Here is a 15,459-nt window from a genome sequence, read left to right on the forward strand (position 1 = left end):
TTCAGTCTGGAGACCACTACATTTTACTAGCTAGCAACAGCCACACAGCTCCAAACCATATGAATTAAGTTTGAGTATTCAGAGGTGCTTCTGAGATAAGAATCTTGGCAGGATGGAAAGATGTTCTGTATCCTAGTTAGGGCAACTTATGTTCTGTATAAATACTTCCATTGTACAAGCTTGACATGAGCATTACTTGAGATCCTCAGACAATGTCTGTTCTTTCACGCTCGCTGTTGCAGTCTGTGCCCAGTGGGCAAAAGAAGGTGTCTGCATGAAAATCTGTGAAAAGTGCGCTCTCACGATTGCACCAGCTCCTCCCTTCTGCGGATTCTCTCCAAGCGGACAACATGCCATTTAGAATCAAAGGAAATGCGTCTTCCGTATCCTTATATTGTCCCTGTGTTTTTCTAATCCACGTGGATAAACTGCTCCTCCAACATCCGCTAAATGATCAGGAGTTTTGGGGTCACTTTCTCACCATTAACGTGCATTTCATCAAACAGTTGGACTGGGAAAGTGCAATAGAAGGGAATGTCCGCAATATTTTGCTTGTGGCTGTTCCCAACATTCCCAATGCCAGTCCTCTCTGGTCATTTCCCTTGGGGCAGACATTGACAACAGTCTGCGCTATTTTTTAGCACGAAGTGCATCATTGAGTCTATTAAAATCACGCAAAATGTAAAATTTGTATTTGGCATAATTTCTTGCAATGTGGCATATTTTTCCATTGTTTGGAGTAAGTATGCAAAAGAAAGGTGCATCTAGCAGACCACTATATAAAAATGCCAGACTATAGGGTTACACAGCCTACACCTGATTGTATAGTATTAAAATTGCATTTATATAGCACTTACTACCCCTGACGAGGCATTGAAGCGCTTATTTCGGCCAGTGGCACGCTACTCCGGAACCCATAAAGGATTAGTGGCAAATTAGTATAGTGAAATATGAAAGTGATTTGAGTGGTGGATATGTTAGTCAGTTATTTGGATTGAGCAGGATAGTGAAGAGATAGAAGGGCAAAAAATGTTAGCATCTATATAGCGCTAATGCAACTATCCGAAATGTTTTGGGAAGACAGCAGCTCTGGGCTTTCACTTTCGTACATCTCAACCCATTCTGTTGTGAGCACTAACACCCCCTGGAGGTGTGCACATAAAACCATGACGTTGTACTTACTGTCCGGTGTGTTTGTGCAGTCGCTCACACTGCATGTGGCTTGTATTTTTGTGAACATACATACACTATGCTCTGAAATGGTTTTGCAGTGAGAGGTCTCTGTTAATGAGCTGACATCATGATTAAAGCTGACCATTTGTAATGTGTCTGGACCCCTGTGCACAGCCCGGAAAAGCTTAATGTGCTAAATACGACTGCCTCTGACTCCCACCCCTGCACCTTCCCTCTCACGGGAGAGAGGAGAGCAAAGAGCGAGGCAAGAGGGAGAGAGCGAGGGAAGAGGGTGGAGAGGGAGAGGGCGAGGGAAGAATGAAGGGGCGAGACATGACTGGGAAGAAGCGAAGAGCAGGAGGAAAGGGAGAGAAAGGTTCGACAGGAAGAGAGTGAAGCAGCGACGGGAGAAGAGTGCAGGAGGGCAAAGCATCGAGGAGCGGGGTGGGGAACGGAACAAAACAAAAACAGATGAGAAACAGAGCTAGGGAGGATGGGAGGGGAGACGCCGGTGTGGCAGTGACCACAACGGAGAGAAAGGTCGAGACGGAGCATAAGAGGCAGAAGCTGTACAGACAGGAACAGTAAAGATACTGGATGACAGAGAGAAGGGGAAAGAAAGAGGGGGCGAGAGGCTGTTAGATGGAGGGGTGCGTAAGGACGGTGTGAGGGGCGCATTCTGGTGCCTGCCGCACACTCACCCTGCCTCCAGGACTCTTCGATACATGTTGCATGTTGGAGGTCCCGTCACCCTGCTCCTGTTTACCTCCCGAGAATGGTATCTGCCGACGGAGGGCCGTGCGGTACCGACTCGCTGCCGTGTGTGCACCAGCCACGGGTCACGACGAGGGGTAGCCGAGATCAATTACAGGCCTTGCTCGTGGTCACCAGATGCACCGCTCTTGAGCCCGGGTCCCTAGGTACGCCCCCAGCCACCGTCAGTCAGCAGCGCCCGTGCTGTGCAACTACCACAACACCCCAGGGCCAAGAGCCCACCTTCGAGGTGGTGCCGCAATAATTGGCTGTACTTACTTCCGCTGTAGGCTGTGCCGTTCTTCGGATGTTACATGGGCAGCCGCACATGTTTTAGCTCAGTGGAGTGGCCCCAAGGAACCTGTGAGTGGGCTAGTATTCGTCTGCCAGCCTCTGGATCCGTTGTTGGGACGATGCCGGTAGGATATTCAGCGGATTTTGGGAAGGGCTACGGGAGCTGTTCTAGCTCGCGTCCACCATGTCTGACTGCTTGGCCACGCCCCCAAGGGCGTTAAGTTTGAGCTGTAAAAGATTAAAGTCCTTAGAAATCTAATCAAATCTTTGTGACTTTCGAACATCCTGAGTTTGTCCTCTCTCCAATTAAAGCTTGTTAAAATGACTGCCTGCATGCATCAACGTTTGTCACAAGAAGGCTTACAAGTCTCTTTAAGAACAAGCGCTCGCCAGTCAGCCGCTGTTTGTTTTTGCATCGCGCTTTCACTTTAAAGTGAAAGCGCGATGCAAAAATAAACATGCAACGCCCGGTCTCCTTTTGAGACAGCTCATCCTGCCTGGATTGCAGGGCTTGTTTACATAACACGCCTCTTGGGATAAGAAACTGCTTCACGATAGCTGTGAAGCAGGTGATCCAGTCCGAATGGGCCGGACAAAAAAGTGAAAAGGGGGCACCCCAGAAAGCTTATTTCCAATGGCAGGCTACCGTTTACCATAAACGGTGACGCAAGCCAATGGAAATAAGGGGCGGAGCTTCAAGCCCTTCTTTCAAAATCCTCCTTGACAATAAATCTTGCCGAGCGAGCTACGCATGTGCGGAAGCAACGCTAGGCGAGACCTAAAAAAACATAGAAATTCACCGAAAAAATACTGTGGTTGCAGGGACGTTATAGTTTGGAATTAGCATTTAAAAACCTTAGAAATTCACTGAAAAAAACAAAGGTTACAGAGAAGTTATAGTTAGACTCAGGTTTCACTTGTACAAAACCAGAGAATTTCAGCAGTTATAGTTAGCTGAGCTAACTTTAACTCGCCCCCCTGCAAAGTACTGCTTATGACCTCACATATTACATCACTCATGACATGGTCAGTGACATCACTGATGACATCATCGAGTGACTGCAAGTGTTTTAAAAAAAGTTTATGAGTATTGAATATATATACCAAAGTGTATTGGTGAATGAGTGGGTGTATAAGTGCCTGTATGGATGATTCAGTGGGTGCATGACTGGCTACAAGTGAGTGATTAGGTGTGAGTGAATGTATGGGTGAGTGAGTGACTAGGTTGTGTGAATGTCTGCATCACTCTGTCAGTTGGTGTCTAAGTGGCTGTGTGGGTTGGTGAGTGGGTACATGAGTGTCTGTATGGGTACCATCTACCCTCTCCATGACTCCTTCTTGCATAGTCGATGAAAGATCTTCTACCAGTGAAAAACAGGGGCATTCATCGATGACCACCATCAGTTGATGTCCATTGTCAAAAGGACAAAAGAAACCAAAAGCGATTCTTCCCATGCGTTTTTGGCAAATCATTCATAGTCAAGGCATGTTGAGCCGTTTTGGGAGATAAGCTATGGAACAAATGACAGGCCTTCAATTCTCTTTTAACTCTCTTGTCAAGATAAGGAAACCAAACTCGATCTCGGACAGCTCACTTAATGGCAACAATTCCATGATGTCCTTCATGGGCCACTTCAATTACTTGTTGTCGTAGACTCTCCGGTATGACAATTCTTGTACCTCCTAAGACAATACCTTCTGGAGTAATGGACAGTTCATCTTTCACATTTTTGAACTTTTGATATACGTTGTCACGTGTGAGAGGTCAAATGTGCTGTTTCCAGGAGTGATGTGCAATGATGTCCTTCAGCATAAAAACATCACCATCTTTCCTCGCTGCAGCAATGATTTGCTCTGATGAAAAACCGGCAGGTGCATTGGACTTTACAATGAAGTTAATGTAGGCTTCGGCTGCTTTGGAAGGGTTACCAGGGCACTGTACTGGCACTCGTGAACAGTACTCAGCAGGGTTTTGATATCTACAGTCGGTGTATGATTGTGTAGTCATATTCCTGTAGTTGTGAACTCCAACATCTAATTCTAAGAGGCATCTTGGCTTTTGGGTTAACAAAGATGGTGAGCAATGTTTGATGATCCGTTACAAGAGTGAAAGGTTTTCCATATAAGAATACATGGAATTGTTCACAAGCCTACATCACTGCTAAACTTTCTTTCTCTGGTTGGCAATAGGCATGCTCAGTGTGTGACAAACTTCTGCTTGCATATGCCACAGTATGGCTTTGAGCCATATTGTGTCCACTGTGTTGAGCAAGGATCGCATCCTAACCGACCGGGCTTGCATCAACAACAACCTTTGTATGGAGCTTTGCTTCTAAGTAGGTCATTTCAGTGGCATTCTCAATTGAATGCTTGTTTTCTTAAAAGTAGACCGAGACATTTATTTTTGTTAAGACTCTTAAGGGATCACTTACTGTGGCAAAGTCACATATGTATCTGAAACAGTAATTGGGCATGCGAAGGAATGAACATACCATAGTAACATCTTGTTGGGGTTTGGCAGCTGACAAATCTTGTACTTTAGCTGGATCCAGAGTCGTGCCCCCATCGGAAAAGATATGGCCAAAGAATTAAAGTTTTGTTTTGAGGAACTCACATTTCTCAGCATTCAAAGTTACACCTGCATAATCAAGTAAATTATACATTTGTGTAAGAGCTTTATCATGTTCCTTTTGTGTAACTCCTAAAACAAATATGTCATCATGTAATTGAAGGCATTCATATAGTCCTACAACACGGTCAAGAAATGGAGGAATTATCTACCATCCACGGTACCTCTCCGCAATATCAATCTCACAAGTAACCGGATGGTATGTCCACTATACCTAAAAGTAAGTGCAAAAATAAGGGTGTAAAAATGATCCAAATGATAGAAAAAATATTTATTTATAAAGATGAGAACCCTCACTCACCGAGGTGACATGCTTCATCATTGGGTTCCCTCTTGCACACTGTGTCCGCAAGGTACACAGTGTGGGCTACAACTCTCCCACATGAGAGAGGAGAGTGAGGTGTTTTATCCTCCAGTGTGCATATGAGTGAGGGGTAGAGTGCAAAAATAATATAAAAGGGTGAGTTAAAACTATCTCTACAAGGGACAAATTCGTTTATTCTGCTGGCCCAAGCGGATAGAGTTAAAAAACAGTAAGAGGATTAGGGATATGGACGTTCCCTATTTGACTAGGTCAACATGTTTCTGCCTTAGGTGAGTTGAATTCATCAGGACCACAATCATGTCACTCTGCTGTTAATATGCACAAATTATAAATGCCATACTTCATTTATATGGAACATCATAGGACCAGCTGCAATCTGGTCTGTAATCAGTCTCAAAACGATTGTCTACCTCATTATTAGGTGGCCATGTATGTGCGCATCACAGGAACCTATTTTCCTGTCTGCAATATCCAGTGGTATACAGGCCACAAGGGGGGGGGGGGAATTCATGACAGGGGTTATAATATGTCGAATGACATCCTGAAAAGGTTCGGCAGCGGATGACACATCAAAACTTAATTGTTTTTATCTGCACACACCAATATGGATAGAAAATATGGTAATGTACTTGCAATTTTCTTTGAGTTCCAACTGATGAGACCCTTTGTTCAGATCAAGGCGAGAGAAGACCGTAGCGCCATTTAGCTGTGTGATCATGTTGGCAATGTGCTGACCGGGATGTCATTCTCTTTCAATTGCCTTGCTGGCTTGACGCATATCAACATAGATGCGTACAGCTCATTCACTGTCCTTTTTGGGCACTACCACTATGGGCAAAACACACAGAGTTGGACCAGTAGATTGCACAATGATGTCATGCTTTAGTAAGGTTTCAAGTTCTTTCTCAACAGCTTCTTGTAGATGAAATGCAAGTCTATGTCTTTGAGCAACAGGACGAACGTCCTTATTGATATACAATTGCACTTTCATGGTCTTAAATTTTCCCAATCCATGAAACAATGGGAACTGACTTATTATTTCATGATGAGCATTCATATTGTCGCTCACAGAAATCTGTCCTGAATCAGTAGCAGTATTGCAACTGAGAAAACAGGCACTTGACGCAGTACGTTGCAGTACATGAATGGGTGCTTGTACTTTTGTCCTTTCGTGTTTCATGGTTGCAAATGAACATCGATGCAGCCCATGTATACACTTTAGTCTTCGATGGTGTGAGACGGGGCAATGGAGACAGTTCACTGCATTTCTCCTCGGGCATGATATTCATCGAAGCACCACTGTCAACAATAAAAGGTACTGAGCAATTGTTTACTCTTAGTGTAATTTTCAGACAATGTTTGAATAACTTTTGTGATTGTACACGCTGACTTTTCTTTGACGCGTTTTCTTCACAGCATGCAGCAAGTCTAACATGCTCATGCTTTTCTGAGGTAAACATCGACATCGCACACCCAGCTTTCTCACTGTCACTGTCACTTGACAAAGCAACTGACAAACTTTTGGACGAAGATTCAGACGACGATCGACTCCGTTTAGTGTCGCTTTACCTCAGCTGATGTTGCTGCTTGGCCTTGTGGGCTTGCGTAGTCGCTTCTGGAACGTTCGAGCGTCCATTTTGTTTTCGCCTTGTGACGCACTTAGCTTTCGCCTCGCCTTGAAAACCGTTACAAAATGATTCTCCTTCCCACAGCCTTTGCTTACTTCTCCAATGGCTGAACATTTATCTTTGTGTAGAAACAAAAATCCCCAACTAAAGCATAGTTTTTTTTCTTTAGGGACATCACTTTGTGTCCTTCAGCTTTGTGTTTCTGCTTAACTTTCATGTTCATAACTGACTCATCCTGGGCACCACCGGCCTCCATGTCACAGCTTTTCGATCAGTACTTTCTTCAGCTCTGGCAATCATGAGAAATCGCCCCAGACTAAGGGTTTCTCTCAGCTTTCGACGTCTGAATGAATCGGACAGACATTCGACGATAACTCGAAGACGTTTAGCTTCTTCATCATTAAATTTAGGGTTTGATGAGCGTATAAAGGCTCTCAACAAATTTGTCGATTGTTTCACCAGCTTTCTGACATTTTGATTGAAAATATATCTTTTGTAATCAACATTCAGCATTGGATTGAACTGAGATTCAATCCTTTTTTTTTGATTTGACGGTATGTGACTTCGTCTTATTACCTCTTTTACACCTTCACCAGCAAGATTTTTAAAGGTATTTGACAATCTTTTTGTTGTCTGTTTCTTCCAGTGCATCGATAAAAACGTTTCTATCCAGGCAGGACTTCTCCCACCAATATTCAGCTTTTTAGTAGTGTAAAATGGAGTTGGTGGTTTCAGGAAGGCAGCAGCTGTATAACCAGTTGTGAAACTTACAGACATCGAAAGTCTATGCTGCTCACCTGGACTTGCATCATTCATACCATCGGCAAGTCCTTGCGACATGCTTGCTTCAGGGTCATTATGGCCAATCTTGATGGGTAGAGCTTCGTGGTCATCTGTGTGTTTCAATTGTTGAATGACTTTCGAGTTGTGTGGCGTGCACCTGGCACTTTTGGTGGTGTCCACTCCAAGGATCAACTGCTCCATATTCACAACCCCGGGTCTTCTACTTGGGTCACGGTGCCCACAGCGGTGTGATGATGACTCTTTTTACTAAGCTCTTGGTAAGCACCACAATGATTTTCCAACCTGGTTTTCACTGCCTTTAGTGTTTTTCTGTATTTGGCTATTTTTGCTGCTAGCACTTTCTAGCCTTTATCGGTCGCTGCTTCTCGCGCTTCTCTGTACCTGGTTGTTTCCGCCGTTAACGTTCTGTACGACTTATGGCTCTGTGTTGCATTGTGGCAGAGTACATATATATCACAGCAATGACAGCAAGTTTCTGGCCAATGATGAGTAACCTTCTCAGTAAGACTTTCACTATCATAAAATATTTTACATTGGCTAGAGTGGCGCTTTGACTCCATATACGCCAAACATCCATCTTAACTTCGACTGAGGCACGTGTGGCATGCACAAGCAGTTTTCTGGGCCATGGCAAAGTCTCTAGGAGAAAACTGTAGATCTTTGGGTTATTTATCCCCTATCTCGTCGCCATTTGTAGCGTCCTACCCAGCCTGGGTACTCGTAAATGAATACGGCACACATGAAGCTTAGTATTACATGTCTTTATTTCTCTGAACTCAATGTTCTAAACATGAACTATATTCACCACACCCAAACACTTACGTCATAGTTCTACGGAGTCCATCAGGAACCAAAAGTGTCCTGTCATTGCTAATTCACACGACTCTACGCCATTTAAACACCCCATGTCATTTACCCAATATAAACAGCTCAAACCCAAGACACTCCTGACAGCCACACTCACAAGGATCTTTGTTAAAAAAAAGTTTGGAATCACTTCCCCTCAATGGGTACTTTCAATGTACCATACTAAAATAGCACAAACAATTATGGATGGAATGCTTGAATTAATCTTTGCAACTGATAATCATTCTGAAGTGCATATAAGGCCATTGTTTTTAGCCTGTCTGTACCATTAGAGACAATGATCAACCATACACGAATCAGTTTTGGACGCGTTCCAAAAGGGATAGTCCATGCCGAGCTTCAAGTCCATATCCTCTCTGAACAAGAACACAAGCAACTTCAAACTAGATTCAACCTTGCTGGGCCTGATCAAGTAGCTACAATTTGAGTCCTATGTCACAGTGAGCTGTGAACCATATGACATGGTGACAAGGAGTATCCAGCATATATTTCTGTGATGGAGACAGGCTATAGGATGTGCTTGTGCTGCAAAACAGCAAGTAGCTAAATGAATATGCTTTAACGGTCAGCCAGTGTAGGTTGGCAGACCTACTGAAAAAATACATAGCATTTTCCAGACTCTTGCATACCTCATGGACGATCGGATACACTGCATGTGACTCCCACTGTCCAACCAATGGTGATACAACGTAAGAGGATCGGTTTCAAAACGGCTATGAAGCAGAGCAAGAGCTGAAGTTAGCAGGTGCGATCAACACCACCCATGGCGTACCCTCCGTAGCAGTCATTTGCAAGGCTAACCAATCCGGAGAGATAATTATTTGCAGGGACATGAAGATCCCAAACGTGCAATCAAAAAGGAAAGGTCCTCACTATAGCAGCAATTCATGCCTACATCAGTGAACCCATATTTCCCCAAATTGGCCATCAACACCGAATACAACCTATTGAAATGCGATTCTAAATCATGCAATGTGATGACATCCTCAAAGCAAGTGAGCTTCGAGTGTACTGTTGCCTCATATTCAGGGTATATTTTGATGTGAGAGGGACTTCAAAACCATTTAAGAAGTGCTGGCAGGTCTTTGGAAGTCTGTAATTAATGTGGATAGCTTGATAGATGGCAACAATTGCTAATGGCCACAATCAGCAACTAGAGGGACATTGTAACGTCTGAAAGAGCACTGACACACAGAGGCAAATCAAAACGCCTAAAACTCCAAGTGGAACTGTTTGCATATGTCCTCTCCGTGGGAAAGGGCGAGAGTGGCCTCTCCCGGTTCTCTCTCCCATCCCAAATATAAATGAGACCACACTTTTCCTGGGCCTGGCCTACTACTACAGATGATTCATAACAAACCTGCAGAGCCCATGGGGAGCCAACAAAGAAACATGCTGAGTGACCTGGATGGCCATTCCAAAAAAGGACTACAAAAATCATAGTGGCTGACTCTGGACTGTGCCGAGACACAGTACCCCTGGTGGATGTCAGATCATCTGGGAATAGCCTGGGTGGTTGGTTTGGCTATTTGGGAGGAGTTAGATAAAAGTGGAAAAAAAGGTTTGCCCAGATGCCTACGTCAGAAGGTTGCTCTCTGGGACTGAACAGTGACAATCACAAATCAAAAACAAGAACTTGCAATACTTTCCCACCTACCACTGTGGCTACCTTGTTCAAATGGTAACTGATCACATACCACTCTTAGTTAACTTACGACCAAGAGTAGGGTAAAATGGAAAATAAATATATTAATTAATATGCACAGACACATTCAGACTCTAGCAACCATCAAAACTGTGATAGCGGGGATAATAAAATACGTTCATGGGGTGTGTGTTTATGGGGGATCGGCCTCCTAAGAAAACAAGCTAGGCTCTCGTCTCACTGTCACACACTATACCATGTCCCTTTTAATGCAACCAGTCTTACTACACTCTTCTCCAACCACAGCACAACAAACTTCCAACCAGGTCATATTTCCACCAGCCATTATCCCTCCACAAATCCTTCATTCCCTCTGTACCCTGCTCCCTGTACACCCTATTTTTTCAAGAAAGATGGAAGGTGCACTCGTTGTGGAGTCAATAAAGCAAGCAGAGATCGGTTCCAAAAGTACTTCTTTTATTCCATTGTTTCATAAAAACTGGCACACAGCCAACGCGTTTCGTTCCCAATTTTGCAAGAGGGAACTTCGTCAGGGCTCAACAATAACCAGCTGGTGCATAATTTTCAAAAGTATTTTGGGTAAGTCAGTGCCTCAGAGGCAGGATATGGCCTCAGTAGTGGTATGTATTCACGAAAATCTAGCACCCAATCGACTGTAGAGTATTGTGTATCCTAGATACTGTATTGAAGATACAAGACAATCCCAGTTACCACCGTCCCATCAGGGGACAAATTATCTGTGTGCCAGTTTTTAAGAAACAATGGAATAAAAGAAGTACTTTTGGAACAGATCTCTGCTTGCTTTATTGACTCCACAACGAGTGCACCTTCCATCTTTCTTGAAAATGTGGCTAATAGTGGCACCTTCGGACGGTGGGTGCAGGAAGAGATTGCACTTTTTTTACTTTTAATGTACATATGTATTGAATGTGCTCAACCTTGGTCTGCCGCTTGTTCTTTTACTGCTAGTTCCCTGTACACCCTACCCTCAATACCCACACCCTCTGCATCCTTTCTCTCTACCCCACACAGTCTCTCCACTCCAGACATTAACTATTCTCCCCAAGCAATCCCTTCGTCTTCACACCCCACAACCTCTTCCCATAAAGACTGTCCCCCTCATACCCTACCTCTCCCAACCACTCAGCGACTCACCTGAAGTCATTCCTGTGGGTTTCCAGCTGCAGTTTTTCTGCTAGAAAGTTTTGCAAGTCCAGGCGATCGAGGAGTTTCAGATCTACGAGAAAAAACAGGAAATAAGAAAAATGACACACGAGCTCTGCGTTCTCTATCCTTCACATGACACCAGAGGACCAAGTCAACACCACATGAAGAGATTGTGCAGGAGTTTCCATAACCCAGTCTTGCCAGCATGCCCCAATCATATTATGAAGGGAGGTTGCATGCTTGTAGCCTTTATTACCTAGATATCCTACAGCATAGTGTGCAAGTGGTTTCACACGGTCACCTAACTTAAGTCCTGATTCCACAGTGTGCCCAAGTCATTCCCATGTTACTGAGAGAAGCGTTTGAAGCCTTTCTCCAGCTTATGATCTGCAGCTTGCCTCAGTCACCCTACGTACTCGTGTTATGTCCATGTTTCCATGTACACATTTGAAGGTGCCTAATATTGCCCCCTAGTTGTAATTATACGGTTCAATGCCAGTGGAAAAAATAATTGGGAAAAGAAGTGAAACCGGTGTTTTTTTTCCCCTTTTGAAATATAAACCTAAAAACAGCAAACACTGATGAAATAATGACATCAGAGGTGCCTAAATTATTTCCTAATCTTTAATAAAGCAAACAGCCGGATAATTAAAATATTGCAAAAGAACACCAAGAATTTTACACAAATTTATTTTCATACACCAGCTCCTTCAAGAATAGCAAAACACAAACAAATGGCAGTTTTTTTTTGCAGAGAACGGTGACAACCCTACAGCTGCCTTAAAGAAGAATTGACGCTTGCACACATACGCCACCCACCATGCTGTTTCTTCAGCAGCTACAAATATCTTGCCTGAGCCCAACCTTGTTTAATATTTATGTGGCCCCCCCTTGCCAAAATTATTAGGAAGTTTGGCTTTGAGCCATTTTCTTATGCAGACGACACTCAACTACTCCTATCTTTTGATAAATATAAGGAGTTAGTGGATCAACATTTTGCGGAAGGCGTGACTGCCATAGCAGAATGGATGATGGACCCCTTTTTGCAGCTAAATGCTGCTAAAACTGAAATTTTGTTATTTGGTCCTGCACTTACTTCATGGGCACCTGGATGGTGGCCGACGGTGTTGGGCCCTGCTCCTTCTCCTACTCCGGTGGCAAAAAATGTAAGAGTTCAGTTGGACATACGGTTGTCAATGAAAGATCAAGTTATGACCACTGCTGGGACCTGTTATCGCATTCTGAGTATGCTGCGTAGAGTGTTCATTTGGCTGCCTCTGACAGAACGCAAAACTTTAGTTCAGGCTCTGATAATCGGTCGCCTTGACTACTGTAATGCTTTGTTGGCATCTGCAAATGAGGCTCTTTTAAGTAGACTACAGGTTGTCTAAAATGTAGCCGCACGCTTAGTTCTTAGTAATTCTTCGCGCACCACCGCCGGGCCACTTCTGAAGTGACTTCATTGGCTTCCTATTCGCCAGCGAATTAAGTTTAAGCTCTGTTGCTTTGCACACAATGCAGTCTTTGGCAAATGTCCGAGCTATATGGCGGATAAGTTTAAGTTGTATTGCCCGAACCGGAATCTGAGGTCAGAAAATAGAGGTTTTTTGGTGGTTCCTCGCTTTAAGAAAAGTCGAACTGGAGGCAAAACAGTTGCCTTCCTGGCCTCTAAACACTGGAACTCCCTACCAGAGGTTTTACGGAAATGCTCTAACTTGATGCGTTTCAGAAAACTTCTTAAGACGGAATTGTTTAAGATCTGAGTTTGTAAAGCCATGTCAGTCTGCGTTGTTTTCTATGCTAGCGCGGAGATACCTCTATGGGGGTGATTCCGGCGCTTTAGAAATCTATTACATACATACATACATATGCCACACCTAATATTAAAGCAAGAAAGTTTTTCCATTTCACTAGCCTCGGCTATTTCACACAATCCCACACCACATGCACATAACTGGCAAGTCAAATATCGTCATCATGTATAACAGGGACTGGAAGCAGCTAAACTGAACCTCTTTTTATGGTGAGAAGATAGGGAGGCTCCTTGTGAACAAGGACTTGTCACGTCTTCCCTTCACTTGACCTGAATTTCTCCTACTCAAAGATAAAGCCGAGAAGGTATATAACTTGGGCGTAGTAATTATCAGTCTTTGCCTCATTTTTTATGGTCAAGAATGTGTTCTTCCACCCCACTTGCTGTACGGAGTAATACTTTTGCTACGGTGTTGACTTTAACAATTTCAAGCATTGATATGTTATTGTGTCATTCACATTTTAATTCCGCCCACTACAGTTCACTTTTTCAAGAAGCACATCCACACAAAGCAGTATCCTTCAAGTGCCAGGAACTACTGTGGCAATGAGTGCATTTTGAGACTGAAATGTTTTTGTTTTTAGACAGTGTTTTTTCTTTTTTAAAGACTGATGAGGACCTGGCGACAAAACAATGACTGTGAAAGTCGAAAGGCTGAAAGCCAACACCAGGCCTATTCACTTGGCCAATGCTTGTTTTTTTGTTTGTTTTGGTACTTCCTTCCTTCTCGGCGTCCTGATGAATCCCTTGACATTTTCAGATAAATACAAATGCCAAACTGGAGGGTGCACGCTGCATGCGGTTGGGAGATTTGACCGGTGAGATATGCTTTATATTTATTTCTGACAGCTTATGTGTTGTAGGATTGTCAATTTTTCTACTACAGCACTACGGTGACACGTAATGATTGAGTTACAGTGAGCGGATTTGAGATTATTGACAGCGTCAACCTGTGCGAGTAAGGATGGGTAACAGAATGACAGTGCGACGCAGATTAGAAATGCTACCTTTTCCAAAATTGTAACTATGGAAATGCCACACATAAGCAATCTTAAAACTTGACAGATATGAAAATATTATTCTGCACTTAAAATCGGATACCCGGGACTACAAGTACCAGAATGCAAGAAAAATACACAGGGTACGTGAGCCACTCTCAGACTGCCATTGTAAACTTAGCTCTTCCCAACACACTGTGGAAATGTTTATGCGGTCTACAGACATAACAATAACGCTTATTCTCAAGTTCCCAGCATGCCTCAGACATCTCACATTACAGCGTGGTTAGTACAGGAAGGACAGGGGGTACACATTTCCGCAGCCTGCCTTGGGCACTCGATTTCAAAACATGCCTTAATAGCCAGAACAAAGCTGGATCGGAAGCTAACGTTTACATATCTCCAGTAACAACGAACTTTCCCACCATACTTTCAGTAACCCTCGTGGCGCAGTGAGTGGGTTTTAGTTAGTTACATGTCTGCAGCAGCCCCTCGTAGCCCTCCTTCTGGTTCCTGTCCCTCCTCTGCAGCTCGGCTCTGATATGCCTTTTCCAGATCAACTCCATGTCAGGTTCAGTTTGAAGAGATTAGTGCTGCGGATGAACGTTTCTACGTCAAAAGAAGAGTGCATCATAGGAGGTTTAGTTCCCTGTTGTGAATTCACAGTCTCTGCGTTTGTTACAAATGCTCTTCCCGGATAATAAGAAACAAGAAACGCCAAAAAGTTGTTTTCACAAATTAGACCAAATTAGGTATTGTAATACCATACAATACAAATGAGGTACGCCCACTGTGCACTCCAGACAGAGAAAATTAACCACGAAGAGTGTCCCTGAACCTGTGTACAACCTTGGTGGGGCCACACGATGGTGGAGTGAATCAATAAAGAGTATTCGATTGCTTCCATTGTCAGTAATCTATAGAAATGTTTATCCATTTAAGGAAATACTACAGTTATTTGCAGGCGAGTTTGGGGGAAGGTACCTCCACTCCAAGATGGCAATCGCGCACTCGGTATTATGAAACGAGATTGTCTAGTTCCTCTAGGGTTGTCGACTTCCGAGTTGTCTCCTTTTCTATGTCGATTCATTTCTGTAGTCCCTCGCCAAAATTGTTAGTCCTGTTTTTATTTTGCCTGGGAATAACTGGTACAGCTAGCTAGTAGCTATAGGTTATTTTCTAAGATGGCGACGTCATTATAGCTAGTTCTCATGATCCAAATCAAGAATGCTTTCAATGAATTGGTGTGACACAATTTAGTCTTTGTTTATATAATATTGTTCACAGTGCCGAAACCCTTGCATGACCACTAAATGGCGCTGCTGAGAGATTCTTTTGATCG

At 43.6% G+C, this 15,459-nt stretch overlaps 1 protein-coding gene across 9 annotated transcripts in view; it reads right to left on the minus strand.

The window, feature by feature from the left end:
• Positions 1-15,211, minus strand: part of LOC146785555 (autophagy-related protein 16-like) — a 69,058-nt gene extending 53,847 nt beyond the window's left edge. The window contains exons 1-3 of one of the 9 annotated variants that reach the window (XM_085634711.1): positions 15,102-15,133; positions 11,295-11,376; positions 2,206-2,448 (exon numbers count right to left, since the gene is read on the minus strand). Coding sequence is in view for 2 of the 9 variants with exons in the window: in XM_085634703.1 (XP_085490829.1) it covers positions 11,295-11,376; positions 15,102-15,207 (188 nt within the window). In the remaining 7 variants the exon portion in view is untranslated. Of the gene's footprint in view, positions 1-2,205; positions 2,449-11,294; positions 11,377-14,471; positions 14,946-15,101 lie in introns of those variants that run through there. The other 8 variants (XM_085634707.1, XM_085634710.1, XM_085634709.1 and 5 more) reach the window with 8 other exon arrangements.
• Positions 15,212-15,459: the final 248 nt, after the last annotated feature.

Source organism: Triturus cristatus, chromosome 11 (assembly GCF_964204655.1).
Source record: "Triturus cristatus chromosome 11, aTriCri1.1, whole genome shotgun sequence".
Taxonomy (NCBI): domain Eukaryota; kingdom Metazoa; phylum Chordata; class Amphibia; order Caudata; family Salamandridae; genus Triturus; species Triturus cristatus.